Source organism: Tiliqua scincoides, chromosome 3 (genome assembly GCF_035046505.1).
Source record: "Tiliqua scincoides isolate rTilSci1 chromosome 3, rTilSci1.hap2, whole genome shotgun sequence".
Taxonomy (NCBI): domain Eukaryota; kingdom Metazoa; phylum Chordata; class Lepidosauria; order Squamata; family Scincidae; genus Tiliqua; species Tiliqua scincoides.
The window spans coordinates 68,085,085-68,108,289 of record NC_089823.1 but is presented as its reverse complement, the minus strand read 5'-3'; the positions used below and the strand labels follow the sequence as shown (position 1 = coordinate 68,108,289).

The 23,205-nt window shown below is 43.2% G+C and overlaps 1 protein-coding gene across 2 annotated transcripts in view; it reads right to left on the bottom strand.

Annotated features, from left to right (window-relative positions):
- The window catches only part of CASK (calcium/calmodulin dependent serine protein kinase), a 252,904-nt gene that overhangs the window by 98,658 nt on the left and 131,041 nt on the right, over positions 1-23,205 (bottom strand). For both annotated transcript variants that reach the window (XM_066619767.1, XM_066619768.1), the window contains exons 6-9: positions 19,238-19,340; positions 14,553-14,728; positions 11,094-11,216; positions 9,635-9,718 (exon numbers count right to left, since the gene is read on the bottom strand). In XM_066619767.1, the coding sequence (XP_066475864.1) occupies positions 9,635-9,718; positions 11,094-11,216; positions 14,553-14,728; positions 19,238-19,340 (486 nt within the window). The remainder of the gene's footprint in view (positions 1-9,634; positions 9,719-11,093; positions 11,217-14,552; positions 14,729-19,237; positions 19,341-23,205) is intronic.

Sequence of the window (23,205 nt, the reverse complement as noted above, 5' to 3'; positions counted from 1 at the left end):
AAGGACAGCAGTGTGGTGTGCTTTGACAATTTTAGCACCTTCTCAGTGTACTGTGAGATGAAAGTATGAAAATAGGTGATGTAAGGATTCTGTTTTTCTTTTTCATGATGTTTGTTCAGCTCTGCATATTTACTGCAGATACTTGCCTATAAGGCAAAAAATTCATGCCTTGAAATCCAGTGTGGATTGCCTCTTCGTCTTCTCTCCGGGTCACTAATGAGCTGGGGTGGTTTCAGGGTATTGCGGCAGCTATCAGAAGCCCAGAGGAGCTTCCATCTGGCTTGCAGCGCCCCTCTGTTTGCTGCTGTGCTTCTTTGGCTGCTAGAGATTGCAGCCTATACTTGAGGGCATGACAGGAGCAAGTCATGGAGCCTGGAGCTCTCCCGTGTTCTGCAAAAGAAACAGGCTGCAGCCCCAGCATGGACGCAAGCTGCAAAGCCTTGCTTTGCAAGATTTTGCAGGAGCGCGGGACTGGGAGCACCATGTGAACAGACTTGCCGAAGGAGAAACTGAGGAGCTACACATGGTAGCAGCGGTGGCTGCATTAGAAATCTCTGCAGTTTGTTCTTTCAGCTTGGAAGGCAGGGTATGGCAATCGCTTTTCCTTCCACTCAGTGTTCCTCCCTTGTGCTTTTGTTCTGGTTATTTGAACTGTAAAGATAAGATAAAGTCTATCTGTATTTTAAAGAGGTACATACCAACATGTAAATGTGGGAAAATGTAGTCACCGAAGAAGTGCTGAACAACATTGAGTGCCTGCCTGTGCTGGAGGAGCCTGACAGTGAACCAACCCTAGAAGAACTTCATGTGGCCCTGGATTCCCTTGCCTTTGGCAAGGCACCTGGAAAAGACAGCATCCCTGCTGAAGTCCTAAAGTGCTGCAAAGAGATCATCGTCACTGAGCTGCATGAAATCCTCTGTCTCTGCTGGAGAGAAGGTGGAGTACCTCAAGACATGAGGGATGCAAACATCATCACGCTGTACAAGAACAAGGGTGACAGGGGTGACTGCAACAACTACTGCGCGCATCTCTCTCCTTAGCGTTATAGGAGAGCTGTTTCCCCGAGTTGCACTAAAGAGGCTCCAGGTACTTGCAGAGAGCATCTATCCCAAATCGCAGTGCGGATTCCGACCCAACCGGTCCACCACTGATATGGTATTCTCCCTTAGACAACTGCAGGAGAAATGCAGGGAACAACGACAGCCACTCTTTATAGCCTTCACATAGATCTCACGAAGTCTTTCGACCTGGTCAGCAGGGACGGCCTCTTCAAGATTCTCCCCAAGATTGGATGTCCACCCACGCTCCTCAGCATCATCAGGTCTTTCCACAAGGACATGAAGGGCACTGTTGTCTTCGATGGGCACATCAGACCCCTTTGACATTCGAAGTGGAGTGAAGCAAGTGGAGTGAAGCAAGGTTCTTGCGCCAACCTTGTTTGGGATTTTCTTTGCTGTCCTGCTGAAGCATGCCTTTGGAACTGCAACAGAGGGCGTCTATCTCTGGACCAGAACAGACGGAAAGCTCTTCAACCTCTCCAGACTGAGAGCAAAGTCCAAAGTCCAGCTGAAATGTCTGTGTGACTTCCTCTTTGCTGACGATGCAGCTGTCACTACCTACTCTGCCAAAGATCTCCAGCAGCTCATGGATCATTTTAGCACGGCCTGCCAAGATTTTGGACTGACAATCAGCCTGAAGAAAACACAGTTCATGGTTCAGGATGTGGACTCACCTCCCTGCATTACAATCTCTGCGCATGAACTGGAAGTTGTCCATGACTTTGTGTACCTTGGCTCAACGATCTCCGACACTCTTTCTCTTGATACCGAGCTAAACAAATGCATCGGTAAAGCAGCTACCACGTTTTCCAGACTCACAAAGAGAGTCTGGTCCAACAAGAAGCTGACGGAACATACCAAGATCCAGGTCTACAGAGCCTGAGTACACTTCTGTACTGCGGCAAGTCATTGACTCTTCGCTAACAACAGGAGAGGAAACTGAATGCTTTCCACATGCGCTGTCTCCGACGCATTTTCGGCATCACCTGGTAGGACAAAGTTTCAAACAACACAGTCCTGAAACGAGCTGGAATCCCTAGCATGTATGCACTGCTGAAACAGAGATGCCTGCATTGGCTTGGTCATGTCATGAGAATGGATGAAGGCCAGATCCCAAAGGATGTGCTCTATGGAGAACGCGTGCAAGGAAAGCGCCCTACAGGTAGACCACAGCTGCAATACAAGGACATCTGCAAGAGGGATCTGAAGGCCTTAGGAGTGGACCTCAACAGGTGGGAAACCCTGGCCTCTGAGCGGCCTGCTTGGAGGCAGGCTATGCAGCATAGCCTTTCCCAGTTTGAAGAGACACTTGGCCAACAGACTGAGGCAAAGAAGGAAGGCCCATAGCCAGGGAGATAGACCAGGGACAGACTGCACTTGCGCTCAGTGTGAAAGGGACTGTCACTCCCGAATCGGCCTTTTCAGTCACACTAGATGCTGTTCCAGAACCACCATTCAGAGCGCAATACCATAGTCTTTTGAGATTGAAGGTTGCCAACTATGTACTACATACCCACACTTTCCTAGGAGTAAGCCCCAATGACTATAATGAGACTTACTTCTGAGTAGGCATGCATAGGATTAGGCTCCAAGGGCTTTTGCACTGGGCCCTTTGCACTGGGCTTTTGCACATCACTGTGCTGTGATGTCTATATAGAGATCTTCCATCCCTCACACCTTCCCCCTGTTTTTGCACTGGTCTGTATGGAGATCTGCCTCCCCTCACTTCCATCTGTTGGTTCTGAGTGTGCAAGGGGTTTTGCACTGGTGCTGCTGTGATGTCTATATAGAGATCTTCCCTCCCTCTCACCTTTCCTGTTTTTGCACTAGTATGTATGGAGATCTGCCCCCCCACTTCCATGTACACAAATGTATTTTATGATTTTACTTTATTTTTAATAAATTAGATGGTACAACTCTTAGATAACAATTACTGGGACATTTTTCAGGATCTGGCCTCGGGTAGAATCAGACAAAATTATAGTCAGACACCTCCCTAAGTTAAACCCCTGACTTATCCAAGGGTCATAGCAAATTCTGTGATTTTGGGCTCAAAACCTGCCCTCGTCTTATCTGCGAGATTGACTTATAGGCAGGTGTCTGCGTTAGTTAAGATAACTAAAGAGGATGGTGTTGCCCTCAGAAAACAAAAGGATCATCTAAGCTTGCCCACACAATCAAAGAATAATGTTTGAGAAACCCAAAAGTTCTGGGCCAATGGCAGTTTTACACAATACAAGATATGATAGAAGAAAGCACAGGAAAAGAGACTGCATTTCTTGTGAACTGGTCTTTAACAGGCCAGGAATAAGCCAGTGGCAAAACGTCTTGAGGAGATATGTAGAGACCTTTCTTGAGTACAGCAAAACACATGAAAAGGTGTTGACTATCCATTGGGAAGTTACCATAACCAGATATACCATATATACTTGCATATATGTCAAAATTTATGCCCAAAAATTTGACCCTGAAACCCTGGGTCGACTTACACATGGGTCAATACAGTAAATGAAGCAGAAGCCTCTGGGAAGCTTAAGAGCTGTCTGGTGAAGTGGGGGTGGTGGAGGAACTGGGCTGAGAAGCAGGACACAGTGGTAGAAGAAAAAAAGGATAATTTTTACTAGTAATTGCAGTATTTAGAGGCAGCCATTTTGACTTTTTCTCCAAACAGGAAGAGAAGTGAAGGCAATTATGGGAATTCTAGTCTGCATGAGAGCTGCTGCTATGGAAGTGCAGCACTTACTCCTCACAAAGCCTCCTTACAACTTCAACCCCCTTCCAGCTTGGAGAAGAAGGTAAAATGCCTCCTTTTTTTCCCCCTTTTGCTGCTGCCTCAGAACAATTCCTGGTCAAAGAATTTCACACCCCCCCTCAGTTTAGGGCTCTGGTTTTAAAAAACCAGATTGCAATACTCTCCATAAGAAATAAAGTCCCAGGCTACAATTCAGAGCACCATTACTTCAAAATTTGGATGAAAAGTTCATCAAGGGTTACAAGTCATGGTAGGTATGTGTAAAGTAGAGGTAGGCTGCCTCAGATTGCAAGATTCAGGGGAGGGCACCAGGACGCAGGTTGTGTCTGTGGTCTAGTGTGTTCCCTGAAGCATTTGGTGGGCCACTGTGAAATACAGGAAGCTGGACTAGATGGACCTTTGGCCTGATCCAGCAGGGCTCTTCTTATGTTCTTATGTACTTCTGAGTAAATAAGTTGCAACTATGTGTAGCTGTGCTTGCTCATGCTCATTCCTTGTTGGTTGTCTCTCTGTTGTGAACTGAACTGCACACTCCCAGTTATGTGTTATAAGTTATATGTTACATGCTCAGCCTCTGGCTTAATTTACCAGGCATCTTAAAGAAGGATTTGATTAATGGTTCTACTGGAATGTTGTTTATGGGCACGTACTCTGATAGCGTTTACAAAAAGGTGGTGAAGACCAGAATTTAAACAGTTAAGGAATAAAATGTATCTTATTTTTATTATATTTTTAATACATTAGAGACTGTATAGTTCTTTGGTAACAATTACTGGTAGGTTATATTTCAGGATCTTGGGTAAAATCAGACAAAACTATAGTCAGATACCCCCCCCCCCGGTTAACCCTATCTGAGGGTCATTGAAAATTCTCTGATTTTTGCCTCAAAACCTGCCCTTGACTTATCTGTGAGATCAGCTTACAGGCAAGTGTCTATGATAAGTTAAGTGTGCAGGGCATGTTCCTGATAATTATGTGCATTGTTGATAGAAAGGTAGAAAACAAACAAAACAGGAGGAATCCTGTGGAAGTGAAAGTTCAAAACAATAGTAGAAAGCAAAGTCAAAAGTCTACTGAAATGTCAGTAGAAAGAAAAGTGTAGTCAGGTTGAATCTCGTTATTTGCGAGGGTTCCGTTCCCTGAACTCACGTGGATGGCAAAAATCACATTAAAGCAAATCTAGTTAAAAAACAATGCCCCTTTGCTAGGCAATTTAAAAACAGCCTTGCTGATCTTTGTGATGTAAGACAGAGTCACTAGGCAGAAAATTCTTCAATCAGTCTCTCTCCAAGTACTTTGAAGGGCTTCACTCTGAGCCAGCGATTCCTTCCTTCACCAATGCAAAGTGATTTTCTTTCATGAGCTCAGAGGGAAGGGAGAGGTCGCTTGAAGCAGTTCTAAGTGCTTGGAGAGAAAATGATTGATGGATTATCAGCCGGGCAGTCTTGCATTAATGAGGCTATTGTTAAATGACTTTTTTCCTTTAATTTAGAGGGCGCTTCTTATAGCGTTGAGATAAAACTTCGGGTGAAAAATCCATGGATAATTAGGTTATACCTGTACAGTGGGCCCTCAGTATTCATGGGGGAATCAATTCCAGAACCACATGCAGATACCCATTTATGTGCCTAGTGAAATCCATGGAAAGGCCTCACAGAATCTCTCAGATGTTATTGGTTGCATCCAGGAGGTCCCCAAGGCCCTTCAGACATGGGTTTGGCATCCACATTGACTCAAATACACAGGTGTCCAACTCACAGATAAGGAGGGCCAACTGTACCACTTTGTCTTTTTGCAAATCTTTTGCATGTCTTTTGTAAAAAGTGTGAAGTGCACAACTTACTCATGCACCTGGCTAAGAATAGTAAGAAAGACACAAGTCACAAGATGCTACAAGCTCAAAAGATTTGTGTACTAACAGAAACAGTTCAAGATAAACATTTCCTTTTACAGAGTATATTAAAAGATATGCGTTCTGAAGACCGTGAAGCAGTGTTTCACTAAAAATTGAGAAAAAAACAAGAGCCATGTAAACCTGCAATAATGAAAGAGCCAAACCAGACTCCTTAATGTGATGGTAGCCAGCCCAATATTGGAATGTAATGGGCTCAAATATGAATCAGAATCATGGTGGTATGTGAAATGAACAAGGAGAGTCCATTTGCTTCTGGAAGATTTTCTTGTAATGCTCATCATGTTTAACAGAATATCCCAGTGTCTGAGATGCTTATAAGAGAGTTGGGTCTTCCAAGGTGTCAGATTCAGTGCACACACATAGTGGTAGAACACTCTACCACTTCACTGGGGAGCACACAAGTTTCCAGTGCAGGCATATACACTGGTTTGTAACTGGAGATGCTGCTTCATTAAGGCTGGTGATGCCCATCAGGGACATATCAGGATGCACCCATGGTAACCATCAGCAGTGAGAAAGGTGGATAAAATAAAAATTTATTCCCAAATCAAGCTTTTAGCCTTGGGTAACAATAAAAGGGCCTGCCAACTTTGTCCTTGATCTGCTTTAATCATCAATAATGGTAGAAGAGAAAAAAGAAAAAGGTACTTATTACAGATGGACCGTCACTATGAGAATCTTGAATAATGAGGTGTAGTCACAGTGTGGTGCATTTGTTTCTTTGGTTCCTGTTCCACAGCTGTGATACAAGGACATTTGCAAGAGGGATCTGAAGGCCTTAGGAGTGGACCTCAACAGGTGGGAAACCCTGGCCTCTGAGCAGCCAGCTTGGAGGCAGGTTGTGCAGCATGGCCTTTCCCAGTTTGAAGAAACACTTGGCCAACAGACTGAGGCAAAGAGGCAAAGAAGGAAGGCCCATAGCCAGGGAGACAGACCAGGGACAGACTGCACTTGCTCCCAATGTGGAAGGGATTGTCACTCCCGAATTGGCCTTTTCAGCCACACTAGACGCTGTGCCAGAACCACCATTCAGAGCGCGATACCATAGTCTCTCGAGACTGAAGATTGCCAACTATTATTCCACATGTGTTGTGGATGACAAAACCAACTGAAGTCTACAGCTTTGATCTTTGAATGTCTTGGATGGGTGTTGGGATACCAAAGCTACGAGAGCAGGCACTGCACTGAGACTGGTGGCAGAAACTGATCAGTGGAAGCAAGACTGAGCAGGCAAGTCTTTTCCATACTTACTGGGGCTCTAGGCTTATAGTGTGGTCTGCAATGGTGGCTATCAGCACCACTCCCTGTCAAAATTTTCAGAGCTTATAGGACTGTGATAAGCTTGTTTGGTGGATTTTAGACAATGTATACAAACATTAATTTCATTTCAAGCACTGATCATGACTGCCTATAGTGTGGAGTTTTGCCTTGGCACAGTCACAGCACTTCTTAAATGAAGTGCCTTAAAGGACCCTGCTATTCTAAAGATGTTAAGAGCATGGTTCAAAAGATATCCAATTAAACAAAAATTGTGGGACATATGATCAACTATGCTAAGATCAGAAGAATACAAAATCTAAGAAAAGGCAAGAAAGATACTGAAATTCATAGTAAAAAGAAATTGCAGAGAATGTTCCTTGAATTGCTGCTAACAAGATGATCACAAGAAGCCAAATAGTAGTCACTAGTTCTAACCTTGAGGCATAACAGGCAATTTGTATCTTGTTTTTTGAGAGGGTCAAGAAACCTAATCACAAGGCCATCTATAGTGTTCATGTGGAATGGCACGCTTCAGCATCCTTAGAGGAAAGGTAAACAGTTAAGGCATCAGGTCGTCTGCTATCCTGTCTAGCCCAACAATCCATTGGGCATTCCAATTTTCTTCCAACTTGCTGGAACCAAGTTGGAAGAGGGCGGCTGCAGCCTTCTACCTCCAACACTGCTGCAGGAAGAAGCAGTAATAAAAAAATTACTATGGTTCCAAATCACTTCTCTTCACTTACTTGGTTCTTACAAAGTAAGCAGGGAACAGCAATCTGGAGCCTGTTTGTCCCTTCCCTTTACTTACACAAAGATTGTTGAATATTTTTATTTATTTAAGAGATTTATACCCCACCTTTCCACCCCGCTTAAGAGTCCTCAAGGCAGCTCCCTGCTTGGTCCCTCTCTTGTTTGTAATGATCACCAATGCTATGGAAGAGTCAGCTCTGGTAAAAGAATGCTGGAACGAACAGATGCTTATTGGAGGTTGGGCCAATCAGGTTTTTCTTAAGTTAAAGTATTTTAATCTAGAGTTTGACAAGTTTCTCTGCCTGAGTCCTAAAGAGCTCAGGGATGGATTTATGACTGGGAATCACACCAAGACAAAGTTTCTTTATGGGAATCTCGTTATTCAAGCTGGTATTCCCATATTAACATCCAGTATGCAATGTCCATGTATTTTGAGACCCTGACTTTCCCACAGCTAAGAAGAGCTTTTACTGAACTGAGATTTCAACAAATGCCTTCAGCTTATTTAGAGGGTAGATATAAAAAAATCCCAATAGCAAAGCGTCTATGTGTTTATGGATGTGGGCAGGTTGAAGATGTGTTACATTATTTATTGATTTGCCCCTTATATGAGAATCCGAGAAGCCATTTTTTGGAACCAATAATAAAACCCCTGTGTGGTTATTCCCCTGAACAATTAGTTTATTATTTACTTGAGGATTTACAATCAAAGGTTACATTTGCTGTGGCACATTTTGCTCTAGCGGCCAAAAAGATAAGATCTTGTTTTATTCAATCTGTCAATAAATGATGTTTTTTACTGTAAGGCACTATTATACTAAAGATTTAGCCAGATTTCTGGCCTCCGTTCTATCCAAAACTCCTGCTTTCAGACAAGTCAAATTGTCCTCCCAAAATGTGTGATTCGTCCAATCTTTTCCCAGCATTGGGTATTTCTTCATTGTACCCATAGCTGGTTTCAAGTTGTGAATCCTTAGTTATAGTCCTGTTTGGACAAACAGTTTTTCTCTTTGTAAATTTCTCTTTCAATTCATGTCGCTTATGTTACATATTTTATGGTATTATTGTCTTGTAATTTATTATTTATTGATGTATTTATGCCATTAAAGGTTTACTACTACTACTACTAAAGATTTTATATATTTTATATTTTATTTTTCTTTCCTAATGTAATGACCTATGGTTAAGCAATAAAGGTTTGATGATGATGTAATGATCACAAGCCAGGTGTGAAGATCAGATGAAATCTAAGGTCTCAGTCTGACTCCATCTTGGAGCCAGCAGGCATCTTCCAAACAGCTGTGAGAACTTTAGCTAACTGGAAGGTGGGAAAGAATCCTGGTTAACTTTCTCCTCAGTTGGCCAGTGAGAGAGAAGATATCCTAGCAAAACTAGTCTGCCAAGGTTGTGTAATTAAGAATGGCAGCACCTGCAGTTGTCTGGTTGGGAGGGGTTGGGATGAGTGGCCATCAGTAGCCTGATCAGTGTCATCCTTCTGGAAGGGTCAGCTTCTAATTGGCTGGTAGCAATCTCAGGAAGGTAAGAGGAACCCTTCAGTTGGGAGGGGTCCGCTGCACCATTCCATCATGGATGCTTGTTCTATCCAGATGTGGAAGAACAGGTAGAAGACCTGTCCTTCACTATTTTTGAAATAGTTATCACTATAGCTATGCACTTAATACTCCTTTACTCTCCCTCCCTCCCCCCGCCCAGTGTTGGTTTTTTATTTTCTGAGTTAAAGTAGCTTAAATTCTTTGGCTTTTCAAGGGCTTTCATGAAGATGTATTTCCACCAAAAATATTTATCAGGTAGGAAAACCACTAACTGAAATACTGTATTGAATTAGCTGTTTTAACTATTAGCTATTAATAGCAATAGCTGGCCTGTTGCTCTTGTACCTTCAATTTCCTTCTCGCATTGAATTTCCTCAGCTGTTCCACAGTTTCTGGAAGGTGAATCTTGTATGCATAGCGATCACGTTCCTACAAACAAATAATGGAATAAAAATATTCAAACCTCTTTGAGAAAGAGAACATCACAACATTGTCCCACCTGACAAAGGAACTCAGAGCTTCTAGCAAGCAGAGAAAGCAGGTGATGATTCTGGCTATTTTGTTCCATTTGGGGGAAACTCTTTATTTTACATCCCCCCCTTATACACTGTAGAGATAATGGGCAGAGCATTCCAAAAAGGTAAACTGAAAGATCCAGGATAGAACAATATAGCCTTAGCTAAAGTCTAGAACGATTTTGATTCATGTCTGGACCACATGTATATTCCCCACTTCCTCTGGTTATTTATTATGGTAACTGAACAAAATGCAGAAGTTTCTGTTGTATTTTCACTGAGATATTTCCTAATGCATACATGTGCTTTAAGTAGAGGGGAGAGGGCACTTTACATTAAATTTGAAGAAACAGTACTCAAGGACCCAGGAATTCATTCCACGAATAAAGTAAACTAGTGGCAAAAATTGCAAACATGGTAATCCCTGAGCTTCAATACAGGCTAAAAAAAAATACAAAAACATAACTAGGAAGATGAACTGTTGAAAAAAGCCAAAATGGACAGTAAGCACAAATATAAAATTTCAGTCATCTAAACATGTCAGATTAATATAAATGGCATGCCGGCACAGGGAATAATCTTGCTTTTTAATAGTTACAGAAAAAAGGGGGAGAGAAAATTAAAACTAACAAGTAACGAATGTTAAAAAATATGTGAGGAAAAATTTGTCCGTGAATAAAACAGAGTGTGACAATTACTTCAGCAAATACTGAACTGATAACCCCTACTAACTAGGTAAGAGGCAGTTTTTAAATGGGTGCTTCTCTTTTATTTAGCAGAGGGAGAGTAACTGGCCCTCCTCACCCAGCAGTGTCTTTTCTAGTGGCTGCCTGCTGGTGTTCTTTTGCATCTTTTTAGATTGTGAGTCCTTTGGGGACAGGGAGCCATTAGTTTGTTTGATTTTCTCTGTAAATTGCTTTGTAAACTTTCTGTTGAAAAGTGGTATATAAATACTGTTAATAATAATAATAATAATAATAATAATAATAATAATAATAATAATAATAATAATGACTTTTTAAATTATCAGAGATTCTGAGTGCACAATATCAGCTATACAACCAAGCAACAAACAGGTGTAAGAAGGGAAAGATTATAAAATACTTTATTGGATTAATTGATGGGCTATTTTGCTTTTACTGCAATCTTTGAATTTGTAAAATTTATTATGAAGCAAATTGCATATTTATGAATATTTTTAGCTACCCTGACTTTTTATGAAAAGGCAGGATCTATTAAATAAATAAATATTAGAATTTTTGATCTTTTACATGATTTATACAGCTTACCTTCAGCCAAGGATGGTTCAGTGCCTCATAAACAGTTATTCTTTCAGCTGGGTCCAGCATAAGCATGCGCCGTACCAAATCTTTGGCACTTTCAGAGATATGGCTCCATTGCCTAGGATTCATCTATGTGAAAAAAAAATGTAAATTAAGCCTAGGAATATAATAGGACTACTATCTGAAAATTTTCAACAATGAGAGCTCCAGAAACAGAATGCAGACAGATGTACATTTTCATTGTTGAATACATGTCAACCCTTTTCCAGTCATTTCTTTTCCATTACAAATCCTTCATCATGCTCGCTTTCGAAGTAATGTTTAATTAAGTGTCACTTCTGAGATGCAATAAGATAAGCAAATACACAACCATGGTTTCAAAGAAATTGTTTTAGAGAATTGTTATTTGTTTCTTGGTCAAGCTCTTTAACCAGTCCACCTGATATGTGGGCTCTCCCACCTCCAGGGGTGGTGCCTCCCACCTAGGGCGCCAACTCTCACACCCACTGCCTCCCCTCCTCCAGGTGGAAGATACCTTGAGACAGCATTTGCCACTCCCTCCCCTGCACCTGCTGCCTTCCCTCTGGAGCTGTTCTGAGAGCCAGAGAAGGTGCACGTGAACTCCCTGGTCCTCAGAAGGCCTTGCAAGGCCTTCTGGAGGCCAAAAGCCAAAGTGACGATTTTCAGCCTCCAGAAGGCCTTAAAGAGGTCATGCACAACTTCCCTGGCCCTCAGAATGCCTCCAAGAGGGAGGCAGCAGGTGCGGGGTGGTGAATGCCACCCCTAGGCATCTGCTGCCCTGGACCATGTGGCCCCCTGGTGGCCATGTGGCCACCACATATACTAGTGCTCTCCCACCACCAGTCAGCTGCTCTCAGCTGCTGAGCAGTGAAGTGACACATTGGCAGAAGCAGCACTGTTGAAAGGGCAGTGCTGGGACCTCCCAGTTATCACACAGGCTACCCTTTCAGCAGTGCTGCTTCTGTCAAGGCATCACTTTGCAGAGTACCTCTCAGTTGCTAAGCTGAGAAGTAATGCCTCAGTAGATGCAGCAGTGCTCAGAACTTGATAATTGGGTTTTCCTCATCTTGAAAAAATGATCAAGATTTGCATATTTACTCTTCTGCTATTTGCCGCTGACAAATTCTAAGTGAGAAAAAAGTGCTTATTTCTGGCCATCACCTGCTTAACAATGTCATTTTCTGCTAAATGACATCACTTCTGGCCTCAGTAGTCATCATAAATACTATTTGGTCCACTCTGGGTTTGACATCCCTGCTCTAAACCAAGATGCTGCTGTTAGGCACACATGATACACATATGATAGGGGCTGTATTCTGAAGAAAAACCCCACAAAATGATACTGGCCACAGAATTCAGATAAGAATACACATGATAAAAATGGTGTTGTTGCTGATTTGTGTGTGAAATGTATCTGTGTTAAATATCAGGGTTCCTGAGGAGGGAAAAAAAGGTATGAAGTGGCTTGACATTGGGGGAGGCACAGGAAAGATGGCAGTAAGATTGCTTATTGGGAATTCTGCCACTATTCCAGTGCTCTTAAAGGGATTACTGCAACTAAAGTACCGGCTTTAGAGAAACACTACTTATGACATGCATTGTAGTTAAAACGTCAAAGATTTCCCCCATCCTCCAACAGAGAAGTACGCTTCACACATACATGTTTTAATATGAACATTTCAAAAAACAAATACTTTTGGTTGCAAGATTCCTATCAAAAGAGTTAAGAGACTGCCAAGTCCTTAGCTTTAACTACAAAACTCATTAAAAAGATGTGCCACTCAATACCATGTTTTGTTACTTGGTTGGCAACCTTCAGTCTCGAAAGACTATGGCAGTGGTTCTCAAACTCTCTGGGAACGTTTGAGAGCCAGTAAATCCTTGCAGGGGCAGGGGCAGGAGGCAGCGGGGGCGGGGGGAAGGCAGCAACACGATCCCCAGGATCGCGCCACTCAGGGGGCTGCAGGGGCTTGGGTGCACTTACCCAAGCCTCCTGCAGCCTCCCCGGGGTCTGGGGAGCCCGGCACGACTTCTGGCAGGGCTCCCTGCAGCAGGGAAAGTGGATGCCGAGTGATCACGCCCCGCCCCCACTAAAGCGGAAGTGGAGTGTGATCACTCCGCATCTACTTGCCCTGCTGCGGGGAGCCCTGCCAGATGTTGCGCACCCAAGCCCCTGCAGCTCCCTGAGTGGCACGATCCTGGGGATCATGCCACTGCCTTCCCCCCACCTCTAAGCTGCCCCTGGCCCTTAAGGGGGCAGTGACCAGGGCCCTCAGGCTGGGGCAACTACTGGCCAGTCTCGAACATTCCGTTTCTGGGCAAGGTGATTGAGTGGGTGGTGGCATCTCAATTCCAGAAGGTCTTGGAAGAAGCAGATTATCTGCATCCCTTTCAATCTAGTTTTAGGCCGGGTTTTCGGACAGAAACAGCCTTGGTCACCTTGCTAGATGACCTACGCCAGGGACTGGACAGGGGGAGAACTAAGTCAGGAGAAGTAATTAAAGATGGCTGAACTCCATCCCAAATACAGTTAAAATTTTGCAAGCTATATTTGGAAAGAAAACAAACCTCACATAGCATATCGAAAGAGCTTTAAAACCATTCTGGAAACTTAAGAGGTGAGGAAGGGTGGATGAGTGGATTTTGAAGCAAGTTCAGAGAGAGTCTGAATTTGCTTCAACATCTACCCAGGCACCCTTTCTCACCTCTTAAGTTTCTAGAGTGATAATTTTCCTGCTCATGCCATTGGAGCCCCCCCCTTTTGTTGCTTCTAGAACGTGTTTTCAAAACCTGCTTTCAAAAAAATTGAATAACCACATACTTTACACCCTTGTGCTGGCTTTGAAAACAGGGTGTAGCTTGAAACAGGTTGAAAACAGGGGGGAGCTTCCAATGGCATGAGCAGGAAAATTACAGAAAGCATAAGCAATTTAGCCCACAACTCTTCTTTTAGGGCTTCAAGCACTACGGGTGTAGTGACATTCTGGGGTCAAACTGAGGTTTTACCCAGAGTCTTTACCTTGCACCTTCAGATGATTTCCAACTAAAACATTTTTAAAACAGACATCATAGTTTTTGCTTACTGCCACCCTAACAGGCTTTCTAAGCCTTCTAAACATGCTGTGTAATGCTGTGACTTAGTACTGGCAAATCATCCTGCTGTTGCTGTTCTTACTGTCTGTTCACTGGTGATCACTAGTGAACTAGAAGGTTTAATCTGCACAAACTTTTAAACCCCATATTTATTTATTTATAAAATTTATACCCCGCCTTCTCTCTCCACAAGGCAGTCAAATTAAATGCTAGTAATTGTAAAGTAACCATAAGATGGAAAATTGAACCTGCATCTTCACTACTTGCTTGCAAAATATGTGGATTTTTTTGTAACAAAATAGATTTAATAAAGTTTATCAACAGTATTTTCAGAGAAAAGCAATCACATACCTTGTATTTTCCTTTGATAATACCCTCAAATAGTCTTTCCTTTGTTCCATAAAAAGGCAAACAACCACTAAGTAGAATAAAAAGGATCACTCCACAGCCCCACACATCTACAGGCTTTCCATAAGGCTCTCTTTTTACTACTTCTGGGGCCATAAAATGAGGTGTCCCTACTCGTCCTGAAGGAAAACACAAAAATGAAACTTCAGTTTTCAAGAGTGGACCCGATAACTTAATGGTTGCAATGCAAGATGACACATTACTTTCAATCAATTGTTTTGCACTAACACATTTACCAATGTTATTAAAATGTGAGGGTTGCATAAAAACTCTGCATATTTAAGTTAATATGTATTTACTTACAAAAACTGATTAAAAACTTCATTAATGTATAAGTTAATAATGACTAACTTTTCTCACTGATTTCAGTGGTGCTCAGACTGGACTCACTTTCTTTGGATAGATCCCTTAGTATGTTAGTTGTCTAAATTTTGGTAACTAAGCACCTTCAAGTCAAAATGCAGATATGACATGTCTGTGATACTGATGTACTGTATTTTAATAGTGTTTTTCTATATGCCAGTTTTCAACATTGTGTACATTTTAATATGATCAAAAAACAGAACAAAAGCTGGAGAAGGCAGATAAGGGTTGGATTAGTTCACAATGGATTCAATTGTTACCCAAAGTAAATTAGAAGTAATATGGGAGTTTGGAAGGTGCAAAACCTGCTTCTCTTCTCAAACACTGGTATCACTAGGAACGAAGCCATGAGCTCCCACCCTAACAGATTTTCTGAGTGACTTTATTTTCTTACATGTACTTTATCTACTTACATGTGGCTAATGGACCCCCATCCACTATCCCTGACATTGGATGACCCAGCCACCACCATCAGGAACCTAGCAGAAAAGCAATGCTCTTCTTATGCCTCCTAAAGACAACTCCAGGTTTATAGTGGAAATTAAAAGGTACAGAACAGAGAAACCAAAATGTTTACTGGGCTGGGGCACCTCTCTTATGAGGAAAGGCTACAGCATTTGGGGCTCTTCAGAGTTTAGAAAAAGACACCTGAGGGGGGACATGATTGAGACCTACAAAATTATGCATGGTGTATAAGTTATGTATAAGTCATTGTTAAAATATGAGACAGAAGAGGAACAGATTAAGGTGCATATGATACATTGGGTAAGAAATTTTGGTCATGAGATATCAATGGAACAATGGGAGAGCTTGTGGATTAAAAGATTAAAATTTACATTTAATGTAAATCTGAAAGAGAACTTTTATAAAATGATGTTGAGATAGTATCTGACCCCAGGTCAATGGGCAAAAGTACCAAATAGATGTTGGAAGGGTAAAAGACATATGTGGTGGATCTGTACTAAAGCAAAAAAAATATTGGACTTTGATACACCAGCAAATGCAGATGGTATTTAAGATAAATTTACAAACGAAACCAGAAGTTTTTTTGTTGGGAATATTGGATGATTCAATTCAGAAAGACTATGAAACTATGTTTCTATATATAACAACTGCTGCAAGAATATTGTACGCCAAATACTGGAAAGTTCCAGAGCTACCTGCATTGGAAGAATGGAGACTAAAGGAATTGGATTTGGCAGAAATTGATAAACTTACCATTTTTCTTAAGGACAAGTCAGTATAAACTTTTACGGACAATTGGAAACCATTCATTGACTTCCTTCTCATTGAGGGGAAAATGGGCCAAATAGCCTATGGATTCGATGAGTAGATAAGGGATTTGATTTTTATTTTCTCATTTTTCTTTTGTGTTAAAAATGTACTTTTCAATATGTAATAACTGTTTAAGATCTGATAGTTAATATGTTGTATGATTTTGTAGTAGAATAAAGAAATGTAGATCAAGATCTTTGCACTTGCCACACAACTTGCTTTACCTTTACTTTTAAATTTTTCTTTTTATTTGTTGTTAATAAAATTAATAAAAAATACAAAATTATGCAGGGGAGATAGAGTGGATTGAAGGATATTCTTTTCCTTCTCACACAACACCAGAACGAGGGAACGTAAACTAAAACTGTTGGGAGAGTTCCGACAGACAAAATATTTCTTTACCCAGACAGTAGTTAGTCTGTGGAACTCTTTACCACAGAATGTGGTGATGGCGTCTGGCCTTGATGACTTTAAAGGGGGATTGGACAGATTTCTGGAGTAAAAGTTCAACACAGGTTACAAGCCATGATGGCTATGTGCAACATCCTGGTTTAAGAAGTAGACTACCTCAGAATGCCAGGTGCAAGGCTGTGGCACCAGGATGCAGGTCTCTTGCTATCTTGTGTGCTCCCTGAGGCATCTGATGGGCTGCTGTGAGTTGCAGGAAGCTAGACTAGATGGGCTCTTCTTATGATGGAAGGGAAAAATATGCTTTCCTTAAAAAACACAACCAAGAACTGGGTTCTGGAGAATGAAGGAGGCAGATGCCCGGTACAGGCAGGGAAAGACTACTTGCTTGTAAGTTGAGGGAGAAGTATCCATTCCTTTCTCTTCAGGGCATGGAGTCCACATTTGGTTTAGTGAAACAAGGCCAGGGCCAGATCCGCAAAAGCAAATCTACCTATTGTTTCATCTGAGGAATTGGCTTTAGTAAAGGACGGGAAGGTGAAGAAATACATGAATGAGACTGTGGAAAGGACTTCAGCTCTGCATTTCACTTGTGTCTCCTCACTAACCAAATACAAGCTACTCTTTATAGCTATGGAAGATAAAAGTCAGTTCATGAATTAGTCCTTGTCACAAAGTAGCATCACAGTCTAGCACAGCTATTTTCAACCACTGTGCAATGGCACACTAGTGTGCTATGAATGGTCTGCAGGTGTGCCGTGGGAGTTTGCAGGAGGGCCATATATTAGTAGGGCCATTGGGGGATGTGAGCCCCTGGCCCAGCAGTGCACTGTGCCTTATCAATTGTCAAAAAACTGATAGTGTGCCTTGACAATTTTATTGTCTTCTCGGTGTACCATGAAATGAAAAAGATTGAAAATCACTGGTCTAGCACAACTAGGAAACTAGGTTTACAAAACTGGTGCCCAGGAAGAAGGAAAAATTACTATTATTATCAGTATTTATATACCACTTTTCAAAAAAAGTTCACAAAGTGGTTTACAGAGAAAAATCAAATAACTAATGGCTCCCTGTCCCCAAAGGGCTCACAATCTAAAAAGATGCAAAAGAACACCAGCAGACAGTCACCAGAAAAGGCAACTGCTGGGATGAGGAGTGCCAGTTACTCTCTCCCTGCGAAATAAAAGAGAAGCACCCACTTAAAAAGTGCGTCTTACCCAGTGAGCAAAGCAATGCTTCGAAGAAGATGGACTCTTCTTAACCCAACTGGCTTTTTGGGAGTTGAGAGAGGAGGCAACATATGTTTCTAAATTAGGACAGGGTTACAGGAAACCCTAGTGATGAACTGTACCTACCAAACCCCACTCAGAACTACTTTGTGGTGGGAGGAGGTAATGCTTTCATCTCTCCTGACCTTTCACAGGCTAGGTCCTGGGTTGGGATCTTGTCCTGAAGGGAACAGACTATCAAAATCATTGCTTCTCTCTCCTCCATTCCCCCCCCCCATTTTAAGGAACTAGCTTTGCAAGCGGAACAGGAAGGTGGCAATGGTTATTTCCCTCTACATGTCAGCTGACAAAAGCTGATGAAATGAAAATTAGGGCACATTTATCCTCTCCTTCAGTCTGCACTAGGCCTGAGAGCTGCCTCAGGTTGGAGAATATACAAGCACTTGATGGTGACTGCAACAACGTCTGTTGCAACGTCTGTTGCAAGTAAAAGCTCCCAACTGCAGTTACATATATGGAGTAAGCACAGTCGTAGACACCCAAGTCTAGAAAATGAATTGGGGTGAATATAGATGGAAGGAAAGGAAGTACATTGTCAGAGCTTGAGGGTAAGACAGAGAGACTAGATTGAAGTTTTATGTGTTTCTCATTAGGAACACATGCAGTATATAAAAATGATTTAAGGGCCCAATCCTAACCGACCCTTGGGTACTTGTGCCAGCACAAGGATGTCGTGAAAATGCCTTACAGCACTTTCACATCACCATGAGAGTTGGGAGGCCACCTTTGGTGCCACTGTGCCAGAGGAAAGGTGAGTGCATGCCTGCCATGTTCAGCTGGCATGGGGGTCTGGAGAGGGTGGGGGGGTGGAACTGAGGCATTCTGGGGTGGGGATTCAGTGCCCTTGCCCTGGGTTGAGCCCCAGGCAGTCCCAACTCTGCGCTGGATATGGGGCAAGCCAGCTGGCCTGCCCGTTCCAGCATGGGTTAGGACTGGGCTGTAAATATTGTAAACCATCCTGGAAAAAATTATCGATGAAATTAACAGATCTACCGTACACATTTTAACAAGTCCCATTACTGTTTCTGCATATTTTTCCATATTGTTGAAACTACAGAGTGACTGGTTGCCTACTTACGTTCTAGTGATTTATGATGGCATTTATCTTATTTTAACTACATTTTAGTGGACTTATGCAGAATGTTCAAGCTACACAGATTTTTCTTGCTTTCCTATAGACGTGCTGTTTTTCTGAGCTGATCCTGAATGAATCCTTAAACTTTTTTAAACTTTTTATGTAAAGAAAAACCATTGCATTTGAGCAACAGAGTAGAAAGCACAGTCTTTTCTTACCTCCAGCAACAAGTCCAGATTCCCCTAATTGAATAGCAACACCAAAACCTCCAAGTTTTACAGGTGCGGAATTTTCCTTTGAGGCAAGTAGCACACAGTGTGGCTGAAAAGACAAAACATCCCTCACATTTAATTAAAAACCACAATACTGTATAAAGAAAATACTGTTATGCCTTTTTCTGCAGTTATGGCAGTAGCGAAGATGCTAAATGATTATGCCTGTACAACAGTTACAATGCACTATTGGCAATGTATTTTCTGGTACTGGTCTTCCACAAACAAATTTATAGGCCTTTCAGCATGTAGAAAACACCACACATAACTGTAATGGTAATAAAAGTAGGAATTCAGTTCACACTAATTGATCTATCAGTTTAACAGTCTGTGTTCTGGATCTATCATGGCAGAATATTACAAAAGGCAAGATCAATCTTTCTATATGATGTATAGCAGTGTTTCTCAAACTGTGGGTCGGGACCCACTAGGTGGGTCGCGAGCCAATTTCAGGTGGGTCCCCATTCATTTCAATATTTTATTTTTAATATATTAGACTTGATGCTACCATGATATGTGACTGCATTGGGGGAAATGTTATAGACCTGTACTTTTAACAAACTACTATGTATACTCTTTTAACAATGATAGTAAAGGAAACTTACTCCTGGGTAAGTGTGGATAGGATTGCAGCCTAGGATAGTTAAAATTTTTCCTGCTTGATGATGTCACTTCCGGTCATGACATCACTTCTGGTGGATCCCGACAGATTCTCATTCTGTCCCGGTGGGTCCCAGTGCCAAATGTGTGAGAACCACTGATGTATAGAAAGGGCTCTGTATGCAAACCATCTAACAAAAGTACTGTGCAAGCAATCTTCATATCCTTTCTATAGTTTCAAGAGGAATAGCTGGGCTTGTCTGATGCAACAAAAACAGAATCTTATTGCACCTTAAAAGAATTAACAGATTTATGGTAGTATAACCATTTATAGGCTAGAGCAGTCATTCCCAAACTAGTGGGTCGTGACCCATTAGCCAGGGAAGCACTTATTGCTGCTCCTTCAAGGGGTGGGATGGGAAGGCAGCAACACAATCCCCAGGAATACACTGCTGCCAGAAATGGGAGGGTTGTTTTTTACACTTACCTCCAGCCAGCGCTGGGAAGCCTGGGATGTCCAGGGGATCTGGGGAACCCTCCACAGAGCTTCCCAAGCTTCTGTAAGTGTGGAAAAAAAGGAAAAAAAGGCCATTTCTGGTTTTCTTTGAGAAACCTGAAGTGCCCCCTTTTTCCCCCACACAAAGGCTTGGGAAACCCTGTGGAAGGTTCCCCAGGACCTCTGTAAGTCTAAGGCCTCCAGCACTTGGCTGGAGGTAAGTTAAAAAAACCCCTCACATCCCTGGCCGCAACAAAATCCTTGAGATCACATTACTCCCCACCCCCACCCCAGTAAATAATTACGTGGTTTCCTTCTCCTAAGGAGGACTTTGGGAACCACTGGGCTAGAGGTCACTTTATCAGATGCAACTAAAATGATGTGTTTTTGCATTCTCACTATCTTGAGTGTTCACATAATTTATTCTCCATTACACCTCAACTTGTGTGTCTATATTCCAACTTTCTCAATGCATAGTAACATACCCAATCAAGTAATACCATTCCATAATAATGCAGTCTCACTTTAGAACCTAAGATGCCAGAGTTCCTTTTGCCTGTGGACTGGATTTTGTAAAGCCAAGAAGTGTCAATTTTATTTGTTGGAACCACATGTCATCTCATTCAGTTACTCAAACCTCTTTCAGCTGTACACAGGAAAACATGAAAAACTGGTTAGCTGATGCAGCTGATTCTTACCATATTTACAGCAGGCACAACATTCTAAGAAGACACACACTTCCCCTCTTTGCTTCAAACAAGCACTGAAGAAAAGATTCAGTAGAAGATACTTCTGCACTAACTTGAAAGTGAGTATTTCCCTTTTATTATTGCACTTTTATTTTATTAATTCAAAGCAAAACAAATTTTTGTTCAGTTAATGTCCATGTATTTTAGTAGAAGAATAAGCCAATTTTAAAATATCAGTTAATTGCAACTGACAGTACTAATACTAACTGGCAAGCAGTTTTTTTTTCATCATAAGCAACTTATCTTGCATCTTTGTTTTCCCTTTTAAAAGGCAGGGACTTTCAGATTGTTCCACCTGAATAATATTAAGTTAGTTGGCAACCTTCAGTCTCGAAAGACTATGGTATACGCGAAGCCTGGGTAAAGAAGGTATGGAGGATAGGCTGTTACCCATGCAGCAAATCCCCCCTCTCCACGTCGCTGGAATGATCCAATGGAAAGGCAGAAACCAATACGGTTGGTTCCAGCGGCGTCGCAGGAGTTGCCAGAACATGACTGTGTGCAGCCATGAACCGCCTGAGGGACTCCGGCTCCTGATTTTGCCTCGAGGTTGACTCCTGAAGCCTTTTCCACAACTGGATGTAGCCACAAGGCAGTGGAGGTTTGGAATCAGAGTTTTCCTTCTCTTAGATGGAAACCCCTCTCGTGCCCCTCCCCCTGCATCCCGTCTGCCTCACCACTGCTCCCTGTTCAACTTCCTGATACACACAAACCCCTCTCCTGCCCCTCCCCCTGCATCCCGTCTGCCTCACCACTGCTCCCTGTTCAACTTCCTGATACACACAAACCCCTCACCTGCCCCTCCCCCTGCATCCCGTCTGCCTCACCACTGCTCCCTGTTCAACTTCCTGATACACACAAACCCCTCTCCTGCCCCTCCCCCTGCATCCCGTCTGCCTCACCACTGCTCCCTGTTCAACTTCCTGATACACACAAACCCCTCTCCTGCCCCTCCCCCTGCATCCCGTCTGCCTCACCACTGCTCCCTGTTCAACTTCCTGATACACACAAACCCCTCACCTGCCCCTCCCCCTGCATCCCGTCTGCCTCACCACTGCTCCCTGTTCAACTTCCTGATACACACAAACCCCTCTCCTGCCCCTCCCCCCTGCATCCCGTCTGCCTCACCACTGCTCCCTGTTCAACTTCCTGATACACACAAACCCCTCTCCTGCCCCTCCCCCTGCATCCCGTCTGCCTCACCACTGCTCCCTGTTCAACTTCCTGATACACACAAACCCCTCTCCTGCCCCTCCCCCCTGCATCCCGTCTGCCTCACCACTGCTCCCTGTTCAACTTCCTGATACACACAAACCCCTCTCCTGCCCCTCCCCCCTGCATCCCGTCTGCCTCACCACTGCTCCCTGTTCAACTTCCTGATACACACAAACCCCTCTCCTGCCCCTCCCCCTGCATCCCGTCTGCCTCACCACTGCTCCCTGTTCAACTTCCTGATACACACAAACCCCTCTCCTGCCCCTCCCCCTGCATCCCGTCTGCCTCACCACTGCTCCCTGTTCAACTTCCTGATACACACAAACCCCTCTCCTGCCCCTCCCCCTGCATCCCGTCTGCCTCACCACTGCTCCCTGTTCAACTTCCTGATACACACAAACCCCTCTCCTGCCCCTCCCCCTGCATCCCGTCTGCCTCACCACTGCTCCCTGTTCAACTTCCTGATACACACAAACCCCTCTCCTGCCCCTCCCCCTGCATCCCATCTGCCTCACCACTGCTCCCTGTTCAACTTCCTGATACACACAAACCCCTCTCCTGCCCCTCCCCCCTGCATCCCGTCTGCCTCACCACTGCTCCCTGTTCAACTTCCTGATACACACAAACCCCTCTCCTGCCCCTCCCCCTGCATCCCGTCTGCCTCACCACTGCTCCCTGTTCAACTTCCTGATACACACAAACCCCTCTCCTGCCCCTCCCCCCTGCATCCCGTCTGCCTCACCACTGCTCCCTGTTCAACTTCCTGATACACACAAACCCCTCTCCTGCCCCTCCCCCTGCATCCCGTCTGCCTCACCACTGCTCCCTGTTCAACTTCCTGATACACACAAACC